The 24996-nt window shown below is 31.3% G+C and overlaps 1 protein-coding gene across 1 annotated transcript; it reads right to left on the minus strand.

Moving 5' to 3' along the window:
* Window positions 1–272: 272 nt before the first annotated feature.
* Window positions 273–8809, minus strand: LOC134726477 (uncharacterized). The gene is made up of 7 exons (XM_063590882.1): window positions 8761–8809; window positions 7167–7286; window positions 6541–6726; window positions 4487–4759; window positions 2651–2710; window positions 1755–1827; window positions 273–528 (listed from the first exon to the last, which is right to left on the minus strand). The coding sequence occupies exons 1-7, from the start codon at window positions 8807–8809 to the stop codon at window positions 342–344; spliced, it is 948 nt and encodes a 315-aa protein (XP_063446952.1). The 3' UTR covers window positions 273–341.
* Window positions 8810–24996: the final 16187 nt, after the last annotated feature.

Below are 24996 nucleotides of genomic sequence, written 5' to 3' on the forward strand. Positions count from 1 at the left end.
ATGAACAATCCATAAAATTCGACATCAACATGTCTAAGGAGATTTTCCAAAACTATTTACTGATCAAATTATGAATATCATTAAACGATGGTAAGACATCATTTTTATGACAACCCTATGTTTCTAAAATCGAATCGCTTGTGTATTGTACCATTGCCTTTACATTGACTCGCAGGTTTCATTTCATATTACAGTTTGAACTTGAAAAGTTTCTTTTATTACAATGATAATTCTACCAAATACATAAAATAAGTATGTGAAAGTTAGATGAGGTTGCAGGAAGCGGTGGCTCAACTTCCTTATGATTGATTTATTGATTTGTTTTTTCAATTATGTTCAATTTAAGAGGAATTAGGAACATTTTTCATGTTGTAATAATTTGCGCATTCAAACGAGTCATAAGCGTGGTCAGATAATCTCGAGGAAATATTTGAACATTCATAGACACCAGTTTCTGTAATTCTACTTTCTTGTCCATATCTCCTGAAGGACGTAATATTTTTCGCCACACAATCACAGCTATTTGACCTGAAATAAAAGGATTTTTAACAGAGTTTCCCACACAGGGCGATTCAAAGGCTGAGTTATTGGATTAACACTGACAAATTTATAAAAAAGAAAAGTCAATTTTATGTTAATAAACAAATTGCTCCTTACTTTTTCAACTAAAATGAAATTATATATTTCTTTTTTATTATATGTCTCTTTTTATACCTCCTTTTTTATCATTTGAAGATATATGAACATAGTAACCCAGTATCTGTGTGAAATATTTAAATAAATAAAGAGATGTTAATAAACTGAAAACCCATTATTTTCAAATATTATTTAAATTCATAGTAAGGTTTGTTAATTATATTGCAATTATTCTATTTTGAAGAACATACTTAAATAAAAAGTGGTGCAAGGATGAACTCAATATAACATTTCGAACCCAGGGATAATTCAGTTTTCATGAGATATATCTCATGTTAATCTTTGGTATAGTTTAAACAAATCCAATACAAGTGAGTATTCTCAGATATGTCCTTAGTTCTATTTCGTTGTTTAAGAGCCTGCATATCACTGGTTGTCGTTGGTTCATGTCTGTAATATTTGATTTTTACTGACTATATGATATAGTGTGTTTCTCATTATTGAAGGCAGTATGATTGCCTTTACGATTACCTATAGATGTTGTCATCCGTTTTATTTGAACTAGTTGTCTCATTGGCAATCATACATCATCTACTTATGTTTATGCTTCGACAAGAATATGGGTGTGAGATCACTAACAATTTGTTTTTCATGTTTGTTTTGGTGCATTTTTAAGCGGTATAACTATCGTAAAAACGATAAGCAACTTGTCAGAGATTAAAAACTATCACATTGGAGAACCACAGTAAGCGTGTATTCCTTTGATGAAAACAAAGTTCCATTTCTTGTCTTAAAAATTGCATCATGTTCACTGAATATGTTTTCTCAATTTTCATTATTGCTCAATGTCTACTGATATTTCTTCAAAGAAACAAATTAAGAGTTCAGTTATTCAAGCATCTTTAACATGATAATAATGGGTCTCAAGTAAAAAAACAAATACACAGTATATAAGATTGAGCCCAGTTTAAAACACATGTAATAACGTAACAATTTGAGTATTTTGTAATAAATGTACTCATATCTAAAATATAGATTTAGACTGGTATAATTAGATTCATATTAGGTATTGCAATGAATTGTAAATAAAAATATACAAAAGAAAAAAACTATTTTACCCTCTTAAACTTAATATAACAATGATAGCTATGATTGTAAGTAGTACGCCTCCGCTAACGCCAGCTGCTAATCCTGAAATGAATAAACAAACCTTGTAACTAAAACATATATGATATGATAAAAACTGAATACATTTTAAGCTTTCTAGGCGATTAACTTGATTTGCCATTATCAGGAATGATGTATAAGAACCATCTATGTCAACAAGTTATCAATAGTTTCGACTTAATGTCTTAATGTCTTGTGTTTTGAACTAGTTTTAATTTGAAATTGTATGATCTGTGTATGTATCTCAAATTCACATTGTCCTTTTCAGTTAGATAATAAAATTGCGAATCGAAATGGAGAGTGTGTCAAAGAGACAACAACCCGACCATAAAACAGACAACAGCAGAAGGTCATCAACAGGTCTTCAATGCACCAAGAAATTCCCGCATCCGGAGCCGTCATTCAGCTGGCCCATAAACAAATATATATACAAGTTCAGTCATAATGAACATCTAGATAACTTTAGATGAACAAAGAAATTTGATTTAAATTTGTGTTTCTCGAATTATTTTCTTGGTGGCTTCTTATGTTTTAACTGCCTTTTAATTTTCGAAAGGCAGGTAGCGAAGTCATAGCTCTATTTTTTCTAAGATTGGTCGCTATGTCTCTGTTAACAAATGATACCCTACACTTATACAGCATCCCTATACTCGATTTGTCCATAACCAGTGATTATTGTGCCTCCATATACATATGAATATCAAGGAGAACACTTGATTTATGATTATTTTCAACCAATCAGCCATCTACCTCATTATGCAGGTAACATAAACAAAACAAAATTAATTCATGTGTATGCAGTATACGTTAAATTCAATAAAGTATGTCAAAGAAGTAAATAAACTACCAATGCTATCATATGTGGTAGATGACCCAATGGATGTTTTCTCTGTTTCTTCTGTTATACCTGCGAATACATAGATCAATACACTACTCAATATGCTGCATAAGTCTTGTTCATGTTAAAAGAATGCAAGTGACCTGTCTGATCATTTTTTGTCTTTGCAGATAGTCTCATCAGCAACCATACCAAATCTCGTTATCGGTATGCAATAAATTTTTGAGAAACGTTTTCATCTACTTTTAAGTGATGTTAATTGACGGCATTATCCCTAATTCTAGCTAACATACATGTAATAAATCCCTGCTCATGTTACCATGACAAAAGTTAATACAAATACAATCATATAGTTACTAGTATATATATACACAAGGAAAAAAAAACACCAAATTGAAATTCAAATTAAAAAAACACTTTCTATTTTTTTTGTTTAATAATTTGTTGAAATAGAACTATGTAAACATTATTAAAATATCACCTAAGTTTAGTCAATAAATATCGACTCTATCAGTTCTTATCTGTACATGCAGCTACTGTACTCGTAAACCCTTAAACAGATGTTTTTATCCTCATTGTTTTCATTACTTAAAATAACCAAGTTTATAAATTTATGTTATTGACACCTTGTTATTAGTCATCCACAACTCATAACTGCAGCAAGATGGCAAATATCCAGCATGAGTGAAGCAGGTATGTCGCTGTGATAATTGCACGTATTGTTGGTCATCACCATTCCACTATTAGTCGTTTTGAGAATAAAAATTTTGCAAGAAACGATGTTAAAGACCTTTCGAGGTCAAGAAGACCCCCTATAACATCTGCTAGGGAAAATAAAGCATAATGAAGGTTGGTCAGAAGGAAACCCATTACAAACAATAAAATCCTAAAAAGAGAATGATGACCATACAGGAGCCTTTAAACAAGAACTGTTCGAGATCGCCTCATCGCTTCTGGTTATCCTGTGATAATACCATTTCAGGGACCTTTGCCTACGAAAAAACACTCAGATGCCCGTATCCAATATAGTACAGAGGTCGCCAAAGTAGGAAATTAGCGTCGGGGAGGAAGATCCATTGTTCCAATGGAATTCGGTTTATCTTCCTTGAACCAATCGTAGCCCGAATTTGAACCATATCGAGCATATCTGGGACACTATTCGGCGTAAAGTGCATTAAAGGACACCCCAGTTCAAACAAGTCATGAAATAAACAATACCCTTCGCCAAGAATGGTTGCTGTTAGCTTAGCAACAAATTAGTCGACATATGGCAGGAATTAGAAGACGTTGAGATGCTGTTATCCGTTTGAATGGAGGCTGTGCACAAAGTACTTATTCTTTGGCGTATAACGATAAACCATGATTGGAACAATCATCTTAAGATTAATTTTGAAATGTCTGACATTGTAAAGTTCGACTACAGAAAAAGTAGTAAAATGCATTTTTTGTACAAAAACACTTCATTTTGTTATAAAAATTTTGATTAGATAAAACGTTTTGTTTTATACATTTTTTTATCGTTTTAAAGCCAATGTTATCATTAACTACGTTTCAATATTATTTTACAAATATTTTATCATATTCCATCCAAAATAAAAGACTGATCATTCAAGTTTTAAAAAATCAAGGTGTTGCAATTTGTTTCGTTTACTGTTTCGTGTATTTCACAAATTGTCTCAATAGTTTTTCGGCTAGCGATGTATTAAGCTTAAGCTGTATAAAGTTCTCTGTTTAGGCATTTGTTAACATTTAACCGACGTTTAAGCTTCCGTCAATTACATAGCTGGAAATTCTTCTTTTTGTTTTAAGAAAGACACTTTTTTAGTTCAAATATAACAAACTTACCGATGCACAAATACTTTACAGAAATATTTTTCATACACTCGTAACAGTCTTCAGATTTGTTTCTACGTTCAAACACACTGTAATAACATTGTTCCGATTTTTTAAAGTTATTTCTGCAAACGTAGTTTAAGTCAGTTTCAATAGTTTCTTCTTGACAATCGGTTTTGTATACTGGTTCTAGTGATAATTTAATGTCACCTACAAGGAACTGTGTTTCACATTCTATTCTTACTGGTTTACTTATATCCTGGCAGGTAGTATCTATTTGCTCTCCTTTACAAAGATACAACAAATTAAATATATAGTTTATGAATGAGGTAAAAGATTTAAAAAAAGAATTTGTTAGCCTGAAAACTTGTCTTAATAAATGTAATGAAACCTTAAATCAGTATGATGCAATTGTTGTAAAATGTGTCAAAAGTCAAAACCCTTAGTTAAGTTTACGATATATATGGGTTCAGTAAATTCAATAAAGGAATTCGAGCTTCGCTCTCACCTCATATGAACTTTACTGACCATATGTATATCGTATTAGGTCACTAGCACAATATGTAACTTATAATATGTGAATTGACAAAACGTTAACATTGAAAATAATCACATATTGTGGTATCGGTACTCTTGGTTAAGATAAGTTTAAGATTGTCGAGCGCGGTCACCGTCGATTCTTATTGAAACATGTTCTATAAAATGTCACACTTGGTGTGACAATTGTCAATGACATTAGTTGCAAATATTAATTCACAAAACAATACTGAGAAAGACTGTGAAAAAATACATACAACAACAATCGTCTAAAAGCAGGATTAACTCGAGTGCTCTAAAAAGATGAGCAGTGTTTGCTTGTAAAATATTCATATGATTCATATTCAAATCTTCAAAAGATTTATATCAAGAAAAGCAGTTTTGATGGTTGCATTTGGATCTCGACGGAAACAAAAATTCACTGGAAAGTGTACTATTTGAATATGCCTTTTTTACAAAAATATTTAAAAAAAATCGTTTTCTTTATCATTTCAACTCCTGTCGAGGACAACATTAATCCAGACTTGATAATAGTATTTGTGTTGATGGATTGTAATCATATTTACCTTTGCAATGCCGATACGCTATCGATGTATCATCTACCAAAATGCCTTCTACAGCTTTACTTTTATTATTATTAAAGACTGCTTCTAAAATTATCTTGAATGGACCTATTCCTCTTACATCTACAGATATATTGTACCATTTCCTGGGATCTATAGAAGTTCGGTTCTCACTAAAAAGTAGTGTCTCTGTAGTGCCAGAAATGTGAATAAACTCATCAAAGATACCAGGGATAAATCTAGTGTAATTCTTTTACAAAAGACCCACCAGTTCGAATCCAAAAAAGTTAAAAAGACCAAATAAAGTACGAAGTTGAAGAGCATTGAGGACCAAAATTCCTAAAAGTTTTGCCCAACACAGCTAACGTAATCAATGACTGAGATAGAAAAGCCTTAGTATTTCAAAACATTCAAAAATTTGTAAACAGTAAATTGATATATATTGAAAAAGCAATCCATATCCACACAAGTGGTAATATATTGCTACGAAAGTGACAAGTTAAAGATAAAAAAAAACTGACGAGGACGGTCATCGTCGATTTCTAAAGTGACACGTTGTATTAAACGTGGCACCAGGTGTGAAAATTGTCTGTCCATGATATTAGTTGCCAATATTATCAAAACACTACAGAGAAACTGTGAAAAAAACCAACATAACATTGCTTAAAAAGCAGGATTGCCTCCAGTACTGTAGAAAGGTGTAAACCACTCACATATGAATCATGTTCAAATCATAATGCTTCATGATTTCTTTTAAAATCTATCAAGCACATCCGTTTTGATAATTGCATTTAGTTATCGACGGGAACCAAAAATAGCAAAGGAAACTATACTATTCAAATATGCAGTTTTCACAAAAAAAAATCTCCGAAAAGTCTTATTCCTTTAATGTAGAAGATAAAATGAACCCAGACGTGATGTACGTATTTTTGTAGATGAATAGTATCAAATATTTACCATGTTTACCTTTGCAAGGCCTATACGCTATCGATGTATCATCTACCGATATAGCTTCTACTGTTTTACTTTTATTATTGTAAAAGGCTGCTTCTAAGATTATCTTGAATGGACCTATTCCATTTACATCTACAGATATATTGTACCATTTCCCGAGATCTATAGAAGTTCCGTTCTCACTAAAAAGTAGTGTCTCTTAACTGTCAGAAGTGTGATATATATTGAAAACGCAATCCATAACCACACCAATGGTAAGATATTGGTACCAAAATGACAAACATATTGGTCTCATGAATGTATTATCAGTAATTATGCGTGCTGTACCAGCTGTATTATTATAGGTTATAGCATTAATGGTATAACCTTTTTGACCTGAAGAAAAAAAAAAAAAACAGCATTTACAGAATACTAAAATGCATGCATCTACATGTACAATCATTTCTCATTTATAACTAAAACACATACGTTTTTAGTTGTACGATAAGCGATTTTATGTGTAATTTCTTTTAAGAAGTTGAATCTGAACGAAAATAACATGAATTATATGAAAACCGAGGTCGTATACAAACGATGTCATTGATGTGCTTTCTTACAATATTGATGAAGATGGAAATATATATACACATTTTACTTACCATGGCTTACTCTTGTATGGTCTTCAATACGATTTTGACGTTCCCATTTCACATTATTTGATGGTGTGATAGTCCATACTCCCAAATCATCCTCAAAAGTACTTAAACCGGTCCCGTTTTCTGAAATTAGTTGAATACAATACGTAATAATACATGTATCATGATCCGGTTATATTTTATCAAATGGAGTCCTATTTTTCAAGTGCATATCAAACAGATATGTGATAATTTTTAAACAATGGCAACACATCAAAACTCTTCTGTTCTAGGAAACTGTTTGGAAAATATAATTCTATCATAGTATTAATTAATTTTGGTTGATTTTAACGGTAAAGCATGTTACGTAACGTTTTCTCTCGGAGTCTTTAAAAATCAATCATTAAGTCACACAAAGGTATCTATAGTCGCCCTTACATTATCTAAATCTTATAATACCTCCATATCATTTGATAACACGTATTTACAAACATGTATCTTCAAATTTGATATAAATATTCCGAAGGAAAATATAACATATGACGTATTTTCAATTGTTTACAAAAGTCCCATGATGAGCTGTACAATACAATTGGTCTCCTTTTAGTTTGAAAGCCTTCCAACTGCTTCAAGATGAGACAACCATAGGGCTGATTTTTTTTACTATTGTAGTGCAATATGTTGAGTCTGGATCATACCGCAATTCCATTTACATCACTAAATCAGATATGATAAGAGTACTAACTAACATTACTAAAATGAGTAAAGTGCTACTAGTATATTGATATCAACACATTGACAATTTTAATATAAAACATCACATGGAAAACATGATCACTCATTGTACGTCAAACTGTGTTTGATTTTACTTTAGTCGACCGCCGTGTATCTTGAGATATCTAATTAATCAAACAACACTTGACAAAGTAGTTTGTACTTTTTTAAAATTATCCTAGTGATGACGTTCGGCTACTTTTTTATATCTTGTTTCACCGCTTCAAAAGGGAGAACAAGGTCATCCTAATATTGAACCTTTTATTTGGCTTTCTTATGTTAAAATCCCGTTAGCGTATAACCTAAATGATCGAAACGTCGAACCAATGGGATGTTCGACCATTTAGGTGTCGGAATAATGCGATATCGCAATATTATAGCTTCATTTTAACTTGTCATCCTTCTTATCGGTCAACATATCTATACAAAGACAACTTCCTTGGCATGGGTATATATCAGTACAGCAGAGGTTTTGCTCAAAGCGGAAATACAATATACTATATACAGTTTTAATTAAAAATTGGGAATGGCCATCAGGGATTTGTCAAAGAGACACCAGCCCGTTCAAAAAGCTGGCAACGAAGACCACCAAATGGGTCATCATTGCAGCAAGAAACTTCAAAACCCGGAGTCATTCTTCAGCTGGCCCCTAAACAAAAAGGTACTAGTTTGAAATGGTAATGGACGTCATACTAAGCTTCGAAATATACTCAAGAAGTTAAAATAAAAAATCATACAAAACTAAGAAAGGCCAGAGGCACCTGACTTGGGACAGGCGCAAAATTGCGTCGGGGTTAAACATGTTTTTGGAAATTTCAACCCTCCCCCTATACATTTGTTTTACCTATACCAATGCGTGAACAGATCAAATCTTGTAGAAAGTTGGATGACATCATACCGGACCGATGTTGCCTTTTAGCCAACGAAAGTCATACGGAGAATTTATGGTTTCGGTTGTTAGGTCGACGTTGTCTTAGATAAGATTTGACCACCAGAAGAAAAAAAATGCCATGTAGAATGCATGCCCCATTTTCAATTTTTCTAATCTCCTGATCAGTCAAACTTGTTTAATAGTTATCAAAGGTGTGTCTATAAATACGGTGCATTTGTAATGATAAACATAAATGAAATAGAGTAAAAAAAAATCATAGATAATATATATTCTACTAAAGCCATACATCTAAGAACTTTGTCAATAGGAATATTGTACGCTTTATTGACTGCCGCAGATGCGCCATCATCCAAAAGACAATACAGAAATATTTTTAAAGCAGGTGGCATAATTTCAATTGAATAGTCCAGTGAAATGTCTTCTGATTGAATTACAACTTTACCCTATATCTGCTTCAATCTGTAAAATACTAGTAGCTGCATAAAGTTCTTGCAACCAGTTTCGCAGTCACTGCTTAGATCTTTAAAATTGACAGACTATATATCACAGTTGTTTTAAACGGGTATTTTTCCGTCATTACGGCATAAGACAACATTATACAGATACCGTATACAGTATTTGATTTACCTTGGTCCTTTACAATGTCAACACATCAAAACTCTTCTGTTCTAGGAAACAAAAGCCAAAATGCTTTAATGAGGAACTTTTGATATAAGAAGAGTTGGGTTTTCTTATTATTAAATTTTATGCAGATGTTAAAGGGAATAAAAATTACGAGAACTAAGATTTTCTTCACACTGAACAATTGTTTTCATCACCAGATGTTCATTTTGTAGAGATATTGAAGCAGCAACGTTTATAGAATTAATGTCTTTTATAAAAATGGAGGTATCAAACACTATCATACAATCATGTATTCTTTGGAATTGATTTTTGCTTTTTTTGTTTTGTTGTTGTCGGGCATTTTTGTTTTTGGGGTAGTGGATTACATTTTCACAGCTTTCAATTACTGCGCATGCAATACCGAAACATAGTATGCTGTTGCGATCAAGTGGATTCAAAACAGTAAAATTAATTTCACTGCAAACATTACATCTTTCTTTTTAAATATGTGTGTTGTATTAATCAATTTTCTTATTGGCAGAGGCGGGCTAAATTCGTTCATTTATTTGTTTTTGACAAAAAAAGGAAAACTAAGATTAGAAAAGGATAGATTGAAATAATGGTGATCGATCGATTATGTAAGAAAGGGGGAACAAAAGACAGTCATGTGGTTGATAGTTAGCATTTACATAATTATTTGTGATTATTCGTGACACATATAGAGAAAAAATTAACACAATGACTTATAGGCGAGTGATATGAGAGCCACATTTACATTTTTAATGCACCTACCTAACACACTTCTAAATTATATATCACCGGAAAGCTAAGAATGTGCAGTTTTTAAATATCCCGGTCGTCAAAAGAAATTATGGTGCATTTTTTTTTTAAATCGAGGTTAAAGGTCATGGCTGCAATTTAAATTCTCGGATACTTCCAGTGGAAAAATCGAGTCAAAACAAATGCAAAAACGAAACAATTTTATAGAAATGCTGTATTACTGTTTGGAAAATATAATTCTATCATAGTATTAATTAATTTAGTTGATTTTAACGGTAAAGCATGTTACGTAACGTTTTTTCTCGGAGTCTTTAAAAATCAATCATTAAGTCACACAAAGGTATATATAGTCGCCCTTACATTATCTAAATCTTATAATACCTCCATATCATTTGATTACACGTATTTACAAACATGTATCTTCAAATTTGATATAAATATTCCGAAGGAAAATATAACATATGACGTATTTTTAATTGTTTACAAAAGTCCCATGATGAGCTGTACAATACAATTGAGGAAGCGTATGGTCTCCTGTTAGTTTTAAAGCCTTCCAACTGCTTCAAGATGAGACAACCATAGGGCCGATTTTTTTTTACTATTGTAGTGCAATATGTTGAGTCTGGATCATACCGCAATTCCATTTACATCACTAAATCAGATATGATAAGAGTACTAACTAACATTACTAAAATGAGTAAAGTGCTACTAGTATATTTATATCAACACATTGACAATTTTAATATAAAACATCACATGGAAAACATGATCACTCATTGTACGTCAAACTGTGTTTGATTTTACTTTAGTCGACCGCCGTGTATCTTGAGATATCTAATTAATCAAACAACACTTGACAAAGTAGTTTGTACTTTTTTAAAATTATCCTAGTGATGACGTTCGGCTACTTTTTTATATCATGTTTCACCGCTTCAAAAGGGAGAACAAGGTCATCCTAATATTGAACCTTTTATTTGGCTTTCTTATGTTAAAATCCCGTTAGCGTATAACCTTAATGATCGAAATGTCGAACCAATGGGATGTTCGACCATGTAGGTGTCGGAATAATGCGATATCGGAATATTATAGCTTCATTTTAACTTGTCATCATTCTTATCGGTCAACATATCTATACAAAGACAACTTCCTTGGCATGGGTATATATCAGTACAGCAGAGGTTTTGCTCAAAGCGGAAATACAATATACTATATACAGTTTTAATTAAAAATTGGGAATGGCCATCAGGGATTTGTCAAAGAGACACCAGCCCGTTCAAAAAGCTGGCAACGAAGACCACCAAATGGGTCATCATTGCAGCAAGAAACTTCAAAACCCGGAGTCATTCTTCAGCTGGCCCCTAAACAAAAAGGTACTAGTTTGAAATGGTAATGGACGTCATACTAAGCTTCGAAATATACTCAAGAAGTTAAAATAAAAAATCATACAAAACTAAGAAAGGCCAGAGGCACCTGTCTTGGGACAGGCGCAAAATTGCGTAGTGGGTTAAACATGTTTTTGGAAATTTCAACCCTCCCCCTATACATTTGTTTTACCTATACCAATGCGTGAACAGATCAAATCTTGTAGAAAGTTGGATGACATCATACCGGACCGATGTTGCCTTTTAGCCAACGAAAGTCATACGGAGAATTTATGGTTTCTGTTGTTAAGTCGACGTTGTCTTAGATAAAATTTGACCCCCAGAAGAAAAAAAATGCCATGTAGAATGCATGCCCCATTTTCAATTTTTCTAATCTCCTGATCAGTCAAACTTGTTTAATAGTTATCAAAGGTGTGTCTATAAATACGGTGCATTTGTAATGATAAACATAAATGAAATAGAGTAAAAAAAATCATAGATAATATATATTCTACTAAAGCCATACATCTAAGAACTTTGTCAATAGGAATATTGTACGCTTTATTGACTGCCGCAGATGCGCCATCATCCAAAAGACAATACAGAAATATTTTTAAAGCAGGTGGCATAATTTCAATTGAATAGTCCAGTGAAATGTCTTCTGATTGAATTACAACTTTACCCTATATCTGCTTCTGTTAAATACTAGTAGCTGCATAAAGTTCTTGCAACCAGTTTCGCAGTTACTGCTTAGATCTTTAAAATTGACAGACTATATATCACAGTTGTTTTAAACGCGTATTTTTCCGTCATTACGGCATAAGACAACATTATACAGATACTGTATACAGTATTTGATTTACCTTGGTCCTGTTGAGGCTGTATACATATACCTATAAATTAACATTTTTTTGTTTTTTTGAAGCTGATAATATGCTGTGTAGTTTTCTCGGCAGCAATCCTCGGGCAGAAATTAAGCCCGGTTAACTGATCAAGTAATCAGTAAAGTTGTTAACCAGACTACTTCCTTGTGTACAGGCACGTCATCTTTAATCGTCGAAATGTTAGTAAAAGCTGTTTTATGCTCAGAATTAAATAGCTCTATACTTTCTCATTTAAAATTTTGTATCAAATATTGAGCAATGCAAGCTCGATGGTATGAAGATTTAATAGTAAATAGTTATCAAAGGTACCAGGATTATAACTTAGTACGCCAGACGCGGTTTCGTCTACATAAGACTCATCAGTGACGCTCATATCAAAATAGTTATAACCCAAACAAATACAAAATTATCATGAGTAATTTTGTAAATCATATCATTGTAGGAGATATATGTAGTAACACTCAATACAGATTGAGTTTGCTTCTCCGAGGATACCTAATGAAGTTGTGTAACTTGCTTATAGGCTTTATACATTTGCAAAATATACAAACAGAAAAATCAGAATGAGTTTTAGATATACTGCCCTCGTTGATATGTGAGAAGAGACTGGTCGGTAGAATTGGTACATGTAGTACAAAGTCTTTGCACAGACAAAAACTTACTTTTGAAATATTTATAGAAATTCTTATGATATTTTGTATTTTCAAATAAAGTGGGATGTTTTCATTTTTTTCAAATTCATCGACCCATAGGCGGATTTAGGGGGGGGGGCAGGGGGCCGGGCCCCTCTTTTTTGGAAAAAAAGTGGTTGCTTATATAGGGAATCACTGAAGCGTAACTGGAGCGGGCCCCCTCTTAGGTCAGTCAGTTGGCCTCCACTTATGAAAAATTCTGGATCCGCCACTGCTACCAGTCTTCATCTTTTCGTTTTCCCACTGCGGCAATGCAACTGTATCTTCATCTAAGTGTTTATCTACATAGTTTCTATGTAGTAAATACATGACAGACTATGCATTTGTGTCAATCAATGGATAGTTTTTGCTTTTTAGCATAGGAAGACTGGACTTTGAAAATTTGACCCGACTCGGAAGATTTTCGACAATTTTCCGATATGATTCCATATTTAAAAAGGGGTGAATTCTACAGAAATCAAAAACTATGTTTTACTTTGATTTGATCTTAATTTCGGACGATTTTATATTTATTTAAGCTACACTGAAATTAAAGATAGAAATAGAACCGTTTAAATATGATTTATCGTACTCTAATAGCACTATTAAGTACACGGAAATCGACTTATATATTCAGTAAAAAAACGATAACGAAATAGATAAGGGATTCCGGAAACTATAGTTATTTTACCCAACATCATAAAATTACAGATAAGGTCTTGATCTTTAATAAAAAAAAGAAAACTGATAAGTAACTAGGTGTGTTCTAAAACGGATAGAGTGCAAAAGCATATAATAAAGAAATAATTGTAGATCCGAAAATGTCAGGATTATGAAAATTTTCGTACAAAATGTCAAATATTTAGAAGGAATGCAAAAGCATGCGGGCTTATAGTTGTAAATATTGTATTTCATTATTTTAAGAATCTAATTCAATTAGTTATTATGTCTAAAAGAAGAGATACGACTAATTTCTTTTGCTTGAAAAAAATGTCGTAATTTTATAATTTTCAACTAATTTCTGAAATAAACGTCAATTTTACAAAAACTGCACCGTACGATTTTGTGACGACCGGGCAAAAATCAAAGTTAAATCATTATTCTTTCATTTAAAAAAAAATTAGCCGTGTGTTAGGTGGGTGCATTAAAGTCCTTAACTAGACGTCTTTTTCAAATATTACACTCGCCTATAATGAGTCTTATGTAGACGACACGAGCGTCCTGGCGTAAATATAAAATTTCAATTATGGTATCTATGATGAGTTTATTTGTAGCTTTTAAGGATCAAGATCTAGATCAAGAGCTAAAATTGAAAATGATTTTTCTATATTTTTTTTATATTTTTCTGACTAATTGACTAATTTTTTTCCAATACATTCTACAGTTCCAGTTTCCGTTCATCTACAACTTCATGGATTTTCACGAAAATTGTACAGAATGATTTGTCCAAACGAAGAGATACAACAAATTTCTTTTGCTTGAAAAATATTTCGTAATTTTATAATTTTCAACTAATTTTTGAAATAAACGTCAATTTTACAAAAACCGTACGATTTTGTGACGACCGGGCAAAAAACAAAGTTACATGTAAATGATTATTCTTTCATTTAAAAAGAAATTAGCCGTGTGTTAGGTGGGTGCATTAAAGTCCTTAACTAGACGTCTTTTTCAAATTTACACTCGCCTATTAAGATTTGACTAATCAACTTAAACTAAAAGCATGTTATATGAACACCTTCGGTTAGTGACGTCCAATTTTGATTATTGCCCTTTGCAATTTGATAATTTATGAATATTTCTTTTGAGTGACAAATAAAAAACACAAAAACAACGTCTAGTAAATTGGAGTATTGTGTGCGTTTAAATGCTAGAACAAAGAAAAGCAAACATAAAGGATAATACTAAATTAAAAAGACAAGATATTTGAATAAAGATTTCTAATTTTCTTTACTTTTGAAACTGTTCAACCTTGAAAGGAATGACATAATACTGTACACTCTCAAGATTGTTTATGAACATGCAATTGAACAATACAGAGTTGTCCTTTTTTTTACGAATGGTTATTATGGTGATGCGTTTAGCTTGTCTTACTTAAACACAGATGCATTTATTTCATATACCTAAATGTTTCTGTGTTTCTGTAAAAAAGTTGTCGAAAGATAACAATGTAAAAGTTTGAAAATCCATTAATGATAATATAAATCCTTCATACATTGAAATACAAAAACTTAACCAATACTTACTATGTTCCCTACGTTAATCTGATATTTAATATAAAAAACGGAGAAACAAATATTATTAATACAACAACTACATACCGTGTCAACATGTGTATGACAAGTTCATGTATCTAAACTCATCCCGTAAACAAGTTGAAGTAAAGTTAGAATCAATCAAACAGGAATTTTCGCCATTACAATTATCTTGTATAGAATGTTTATCAATGAAATTTAAATAACATGTGTTTTTGCGACAGATTGATTCCTCTTCCTGAACATCAATGTTCTTTATTTGTATTTGAGATTTATTCCGACATGAGATGTTTGCTGTATATTCATCTGAATAACGTATCTTCGTTACATATTCTGAAATTATAGATAATATAAGAAAAATTAAACACTAACTGTAACTAATTGCTAGCTATAAAATTAAAGGTATAAACCATCAAAATTGCATGTACCTAGTCAGTAATATGACTTTCTGTTTTGAATTTTCCAACGCGGTAAGAGTTTCGTGCATATTGTATCGTTATTCACCGGGAGAACAGCTGTAGTAAAAATACTACTCAATGAACAACAAGGTTGTGACAACACACGAAGGAAAACAAAATAAAGGGTCGAATGACATTTTCGGTTTTTTGAAAAATATAAAGCTTATGATATAAATAGATGACTTACCCTGTGAATGTAAAGCAATTTTTTATTGTTTATTACTCCTACTGCATACTCGGAAGTAGGATTAACGCACTTGTTTTCATATCATATGTGTATGACTAAGTTGGATTGGTGGCCGTGTTAGTATTTCCAACTGTATACTACGTATCTTTTTTTTTCGGGCTGTTTTTTTTAAAACAAAATCAAAGGTGTAATACCACCAAATCATGGTTCGTCATATCCAGTTGTATTCGAAAAAAGGTCGAAAAAAATAATCCCTTTAACTTTACAGTTGTAGGTTACTAATTCTACATTTTACTGCAGTAAAATATTTCTGTGTCATAATCATATTTCTTGGGCATTTCAACGCACCCTCATTTTTTTTTTAAATTTTGGTTTCTATAAAATATTTTGTTTATTAAGTTGTGGTAACATGGTTCCTTAATTTTGTACACAGGTTGCATAAGGGGATACATTTGATTGGTTAACTTCCAATGATGGTTATTTTTTTTATATGCAATGCCATGTTATGTGAAAAAATTTCTATAGTACTTGACAGGATAGATCTTTACTTATGCCAAGTATTTTCTTTATTTGAAACAAAGATAAATTCTGCACCTCTTTTGAAAAATTCAACAAAGACTAATAGGGGAAATTCAATGGTGGTATTACACCTATGTATGATATTGACGATGCATCAGCATTTACGCTTAATTAAGCAAAAAATCACGTATATTACAACTTCGATCTTCGTTAGCTGGCAATCTCTGTATTTGACAAATTAAAAGTTAGAAAGAAAAATCATTTGCAGTAGAAGTTATAGTGTGAAATATAAATTATATACGTAACAAAAAAATAAATAAAAAAAAAACTCAATCGAAGGATACATATGTTTTAAAACTAATAATATTACCTGCTGTATTAATCAGGGTTGTGTAAAAACATAAAATATATAATAAAGAACATTCACTTGTCCTCAAAGTATCCATTTTAGATAAATCTGATTAATGTAGTAACATTCAGGAAGTGTTATATGTCATACGCAGTAGTTTTAATGAATGAGATATAAAAACAGAAAATTATCTGATGAAAACTACGTTGATTAGTGAAGTGTGAGGTATGAAATGTTAAAAAGGAAAGTAATGGACTTTTTTTGTTTTACAATATATATAATGCTATCATTTTAACCATGATGTTTAACAACTATAAAAAAATTCAATATGTTCAATAAAATTGCAATTTCTAGTGGTGTAATATACGTGCCTGTGCTCATTTTTTTTTTACATTACTTCCAATGTTCTAACAGGTATTTGTCTGTATTGAATTTTGATTCATAAATATAGAATTTACACGCATATAACTATAACTCTTTGCTTTTTGAATAATAGTTCTGATAAAATATCTGTCATATCATAGTTGGAGTTCGAAATGTGGAGGAAATTATTCGTTTTCTAGAGATTGACCATTTCATTTGTTCGAATACAAGTATCATTTTTTAACCAATGAAACCGTTGAACATGAACGTACGATAAAAATAATGAATGACGCCAAACGGTACTGTTTTCTGTGAAATGGATAGGCCATACCATGAACCAACACAGCGAAGACATAAACCGTGATTAAACAGACATACTTAAACTTTCAAATAATGTATAAAAATACGTTACTTATTAAATCAAATTTAAAAGTATTTCTCAATCCTCACATTCAGAAAATAATTTCTTTATAATAAGGAAATCTAGCACTTTTGATTTGGGGAAAAGAATATCTCAATTTCAAATTAAAGTTCTCAATTTTTACAATTCTAGAACTAGCGAAATAATGTCACATAATTTGAAAACGTTGAAATAGGTGCTCTTGTCAAAATAGTACAAGGAAAAAAACACAACAAAAAAGCCCTACCGAAAACGAGAATGAAAGGGACCTTTTTCACTATATCAGGTATATAGCTCATTTAATATTTAGGTGATTAAATATAACTTGACTTTCAAGTATTTGGCTTTCATCGTTCCTGATGAGTGCAAATATAGAAAGCGCAAAGCACCTATCACATCTTTATAGTGTGTTTTGTTTCAATTTTACAGCACCAAATCGATACTGCTGCTTGTCTCTGAAGGAGTCATTACCTTAATAGTCAGTAATTTTGAACTGACATGGTTTATAAGAAACATTTTTGAATGGATCGTTTACAAATCTATAAGCAATACAAAAACTGAGATTTCAACTCCCTCAGCCAAAGTTAACCTTAAATGTATCTGGCTATTAGTTCAGGTAAATTTAAATGGTTATCTAGCTTGTCAAACCTTTCGATTTTTACAAATTAGTGGCTTTCAAATATTCTGCTATAAATATACCTGGTAAAGGCAAACATACATAAAACGTTTAATCCCGCTGCAAATGTTTGCACCTGTCCTAAGTCATAAATCTGATGTACACTAGTTGTTGTTTGATTATGTAATTTATACATATTTCTCGTTTCTCGTTTTTTATATAGATTAGACCGTTGGTTTTCCCGTTTGAATGTTTTTTCACTAGTGATTTTTGGCCCCTTTATAGCTTGTTGTTCGTGTGAGCCAAAGGTCCGTATTGAAGGCCGTACATTGACCTTTAATGGTTTACTTTTAAAATTGTTATTTGGATGGAGATTTGTCTCATTGACACTCACACCACATCTTCCTATATATATATATATATATATGATTAAAACGCATGAAAGTTATAAAGCTTCTTATCATTTTCTATCGGACATCTGTCGTTAATGCGATATAAAATAACAGAATTGAAAAATGAGTACATACCATATTTTTTAATTTTTTAATAATATTGAAAATTTGATTAGATTATTAAAACAAGCATGTTACTAAGGGTACACTATCAATAAGTGTAAATCCAATATCACATGGATTAAGTATAAAGAAGTCATCAACAGTCAGAGAAAAGCATGAACCAATTATTTGGACCCCATATACAAATTTTAATTGCTATGCACGGTTAGTTAGGCAATTAACGTAAAAAAAAAAAATATTCGTAGAAACTTGCGGAATTATTTACTTCATTAATTGCAGTCAAATTCAAACAGTGTAGACGTTTGATATCTAATTTTGTAATCAGTAATTAATGGTTTTGGCAAAATTAAACATTCTAGATATTTATATATTAATTTTTGATTTGACATTCCTTGTGACAGATATAAAAAAAATCTCCCTTTATTAGCGCCTGTAAATGGCAAGGTGATTTAAAGTCGGATAATTTGTTTTGCCTATCCCTCTATAGATAAGAGTAAAAAAATTGAAATGTGACCATTAACCAATCAGTTTGGAGTCCTACAGAAGACGAGTGTAATGTAATAGGACGTAGTATCTATCAAATAGCTTATGTTAATAGAGATATCAAGACGAAGTCTGTTTTTGTCATGGTGGAAGATTTAGGTATACATTTTTCGCACCTCTTAGAATATCTATATATAGCCCATTGCATAACTTATTGAATATTTACATATAGAACATTTCGTACCTCCCAGACGATTTATATGTGCGACATTTTGTACTTTATAACAGATTTATATATGCGACTTTTGTACCTCATGGAATATATTTATGTGCAACATTTCTTATATGTGTGATATTTCGTACTTCATCATGCTTATGGAAGATTTATATGTAGACAATTTCGTACCACATGGAAGGTTTATATGTGGATCGTATCGTACTGCCTGACGATGTTTTTGCGCACCTCATTAAAGATTTATTTGTGCGTCGATTCAGAACTGATGGAAGATTTGTGTGCATGCCATTTTGTTGCTCATAGAAGATTCCTATGTATAGACCATTCTGTACCTCATTGAAGGTTTATATATGTGCGCCATTTTGTATCTGTTAGAATATGTGTATGCATGCCATTCCGTATAATTTGTCATATATGTATGTGTTTCATTTTTTACAAATTTTTATGCAAACGTAGTCGGCAATGGCTTCTTTTTTGGATGAATATAACAGTGTGTCCCGTTTCACTGTATTTCCTGACAGAAAACTCTAAATAACAATAAAAACATATGTAAACAGTTATTCCTTTGTTGATTAATTACCTTCATATATTTAGATTTGAAAATTGATGCAGGACAAACCATGACAACTCATAACGTAACTGTGTTTGAATAAGTAATCTACATAAATGTTTCGTAACTGATGTGACTTATTTGATCTGAGCGTCACTGGTGAATCTAATGTAGCCGAAACGCGTGTTTTGCGTATTAAATTATAATCTTTTAATTACTTAGACTTGATGATAGATATATGGGTCATTGCAAATGATCATATCAAAGTCAACTGTGTCGAAATAAATTATTAACGATCATATGTTTAGTTCGACACATTGAGTACAAATAACTCGCTAAAAGACTACTTTAAGATACATGATAGATATATGGGTCATTGCAAATGATCATATCAAAGTCAACTGTGTCGAAATAAATTATTAACGATCATATGTTTAGTTCGACACATTGAGTACAAATAACTCGCTAAAAGACTACTTTAAGATACATGTCTACATTTATAATCACAATTCCGGTCAAAAAGAATACTCCATATATTTTTTTTTTTTTTTATCTATCATATTAACGGAGTTTGTCTTTTGTAATGTGTTGAGCTCGTAAATGTTTCTCCTTGTTTGAGGTGTATTCAAATTTGCATTTTTAAAATTATGGTACATATTTGTTTTAGAAAATATCTGTAGCATGGATAGATAACTCAAGACCTGTTTTTTTTATTAATATGTAATGTTTGTCTTCAGTAGTTTTGAGGTCGTAAAACCAGCCCACAACGAATGTACTACGTTTTGCACTCTTCGGACGCAAACTCATTAAGTGCAGTATTTGTGTTCTATCACACAGAAAAAAAACACCATTCAAAGTTTCGTGTAATGAAAAAGCACTAATGTAGTAGTCATCAGGATATCTGATATGTTCCACTTTGATGACATATGGTAAATATAATACATATACTACATGTACATGTATGTACATTAAAAAAAATGATTTTTAACCATGAGTTACCATTTACTGATACACGTAGCACTGGAAAGTCATCAGGAATTATGAAAACTCAAATGATTTAAAGTATTTCAGGGATATAGAAAAAAAATGACTTAATTTTCTTATACTTTGTTAAAATGAAGATTGTACTAAGCTTTTTTCAAGGTAACAGTCGTATAACACTTCGTACTTTATTTGGCCTTTTTAACTTTTTTGGATTCGAACGTCAATGATGAGTCTTTTGTAAACGTAACGCGCGTTTGGCGTATATATAATAAATTAAGTCCTGGTATCTATGGTGAGTTAATTTGCTATGCGTGAAAAATTAAAATTTCACTTTATGTCCAGTATAAATTTTGTACTAAAAGAGCTGTGTCCCCTTAAATGGTTAATTTGATTTTTTTTATTTAAAAACAGACATATTTGGTATTTGTAAAAATATTTTCGATAATGCAATGAATAACTAATTTTCTTAATATGAATTAACATTGTGACCAATAAATTGCAAATATGTCCCTCAATTGGCAGATTTGGGCAAAGTACACGACCGATTATTTACTGTGACTGTACATTTTAGGATGTTATGTGAATTACTAAGTACATTTGTATATATAAAACAATAAAAAATATATTACAAAACAGATTCAATTATAACCAATAACTGATGAATAATTTGCTAATTAAACAATTGTAATAGGGAATATATCATTGACAAAACATAATAATATTTCGAAATCAGAGAAAATATATATAAGCCAATAATGTCAAAATATTGACTGATCCAAATGTTATTTACAACATTCATTGACTAATTATCTAATTGAAAGCAAATTTAAAAAATCGATTAAATCATAAATTGTATTTTATTTTTGCTTTTTATTGAATCCCATGTATTCAATTTGTGCAGCAATTGGATTTTTCATGAGTTTCCCTAATTGATATGAATCTACAACAAATTAAATTTAATCATTAGCTTAAGCGTAATAAAATTCAAAATGTTTGTTCACTTAAAACTAAACTCTAGTTCAATCATTTACTAATTAATATACAGGTCTACTTCATCTTGATGATTTCCACTTGTGGAGGAATTACGAACATTTTTCATATTGTAATAATTTGGACATTCAAACGAATCGTAAGCGTGTTCAGATAATCCCGAAGACAGATTTGGACATTCATAGACCCTAGTCTCTTTAATTCTGCTTTCTTGTCCTTTTCTTTTGAGGGATGTTATAGTCTTTGTCACACATTCAAATCCATTAAACCTGCAATGAAACATGTAAATCAGTACTGAATGTTTTATACAAAAACAAAAACCAATGTGTGATTACCGGTGATCACAAAAGATGATTGGGTGAGTTTAAGGGTCATTTTCTTTCTCATTTTTTTTTATCTGAGAGTCACTGATGAGTCTTATGTCGACGAAACGCGTCCTGTGGTATCAAATTATAAGCCTGCTACCTTTGATGAAAATTTATACTACTGGGTCAATGCAACTGCTAATGGATGTGTCGTCTACAAAGGTATCACCAGCCCAGTAGTCAGCACTTCAGTGTTGACATTACTATCTATTGTTCAGTCATTTTTAAAAAAAAATTACTGTTTACAAAAGTGTGAATTATTCGAAATACTAAGATTTATTTTTATCCCAGGCATAAACATCATTTTCCGAATTAAGCACTACTTTGTGGAATTTTAGGTCCTCATATCTGTTCGAAGTGATCCTGCGACAGTGATTTGATTAAAGCATTTTTAACTAAAAAGGTAAGTGTTATATTATGTGTTTGCATTAAATGTGTCAGACGTGAAATAGAGAGTTTTGCTATTATAAATAGAATCGTAATTGATAAAAAGTAAAATGAAAAAGGTACCAAACCCTTATTAAATTTTACAACCATTTTTTACAAGAACTATAAACCCGATGTTCATAGCTACATGTATCCATCCTAGCACTTGCTAGAAATGCCGTGTTAAATGACATATAATGGTATACATTTACAAATTGTCCTTAAGTTCAGAGTTGTCGCTAAACATAACTATGTTTAATTTCATTATATTGGCAATAATGTATTTAAAGATATGTGGAGTGAACATGTATAGAAGAAAAGTATGTTACCCTCTTCGACGGCATATAACGGCGACAGCTATGAGTGTAAGTACGATGCCTCCACAGACACCAGCTACTATTCCTGAAATTAATGATAAACAATCCGTTGAGTGCTAAGTTTAAGGGGTCCCTTCTCCTATTACTATTGATTGTAGAAGAATATAAACAAAGATACCAACAGCGAAGTACAACTAACTTAAAATAACCTTAACTCTAATTTATTACTTAAAAGAAGGTGAATTATTTTTACCATGCAAATACACAATATAACATTTACAATAAGAACAGCACTTTATATATTTTATGCAATCTGAGCTAGTTTCTGAATTATTACGACCGCGCTCAGACTAAATATTACATTGATAAGAGCCGTTTACGTTCTCAAGCTTTATAATATGAAGCTATTTAGATTGGTCAAACGTCTTGTGTTTAGAACTAATTTTTAGAAGATCTTATAATATCTTGGTATGACACTCAAATATAGATTGTTCAGTTGCAGTAAAATTAATCACATGCCCAACATAATTTGATTCAATGTTAGGATTTCTAATTAATTTCTAGACTGCAAATGATTTTTAACTGTTTTTCATCATGGAATGACAGATAGCGAATCGTTCATTCAATACATTCTACGTTTGGTCTTTTTTCTAAGGCAAGATGCATCTTCAAATTGTTTATTTACCATCGACATGATCGATGATTTATCAATAATTTGTGATTATCAATATACATATATTTATCATAGAGAAATGTGCAGGTTCCAACTTTATAAATAATGCGGCTACCTGATTCTGCAGTAAAACACAACCAATATCAACAATGTTAAAACAACATTCAAGCGTGCAAAAGTCGTTAAATTTAATTGATAAAGGCAACAAGAGTATACTGCTACTCAAAAGTCAAAGATCGAGCGAGAAAAAAAAACAACATGCTATTTACGACGTAGAACAGAGGGAAAACATAAACCATACGTGAAAACAACGGAAACAACATAGACATGGAAGTGATACATAAACAAACGCTAACAAACATAGAAACAGACTATTGGTGACCTTCTGCTGTTGTTTTTTTCTACGGTCGGGTTGTTGTCCCTTTGACACATTACCCATTTCCATTCTCAATTGTATTTGATTTAATTGCCATATTCCTGACTTGATACATGACATATTAAAAAAACAAATTTAGTTTTAATTTGGTTTTAATGCTGTTTAAACAAATATCGCTAAATTGACAACACTACGTGTCAGGAGAACAGTACAAACAAACCTGATAAATGATACAAAAGAAGTTAAGTGAAATAAATTACCAATGATATTATATGGTATAGATGAACCAACGTATGTATTCTCCGATCTTCTTGTAATATCTGCAAATATTTACATACATAAATAAATACAGAAGTAAATGTACTCCTTTAGGATTATTCGTGTTTAATGAATGGACGATGACCTGTACTTGTTTTAAAATATCTGTTTTTTTCTGTTGACTCGAAAGCAACTCTACCAAATCTTTTTACCGTAATTAGAAATATTAATTAGTGAGAAATATCTATCTTCATATTGATTATTAATACTTATTTGATCATTGGCAAACTTATTACCAACATCTTATAATAAGGAAATCTTCATGATGATATATTCAATACAAAACAAAACAAAATTAAAAAACAAACATATTTTCATTGTTACACATACCATTTACTGTAATATTGCAGAGATTTCGCGGTCCGTTTGTCAAGTAAGATAAAGGTTTAAAAATAAAGTGTTTTTTCCTTGAAGTTCAGTATCTTTGGGATTTTACTATTAAGTTTTATCATAATCAAATACTAAATATTTTATAAGCTTGTATATTTTTCGTCTACTTTAACATGTTGATAT

Source organism: Mytilus trossulus, chromosome 7 (assembly GCF_036588685.1).
Source record: "Mytilus trossulus isolate FHL-02 chromosome 7, PNRI_Mtr1.1.1.hap1, whole genome shotgun sequence".
NCBI classification, from domain to species: Eukaryota; Metazoa; Mollusca; class Bivalvia; order Mytilida; family Mytilidae; genus Mytilus; species Mytilus trossulus.

Coding starts and splice junctions, on each gene's coding strand:
- LOC134726477 (XM_063590882.1), bottom strand. CDS start 8,809: ATGTCATCCAACTTTCTACAAGATTTGATCTGTTCACGCATTGGTATA. Junction 1,828..2,650: donor TACCACATATGATAGCATTG/GTAGTTTATTTA, acceptor TATTCATTTCAG/GATTAGCAGCTGGCGTTAGC. Junction 529..1,754: donor GTTATATTAAGTTTAAGAGG/GTAAAATAGTTT, acceptor CTTTTATTTCAG/GTCAAATAGCTGTGATTGTG.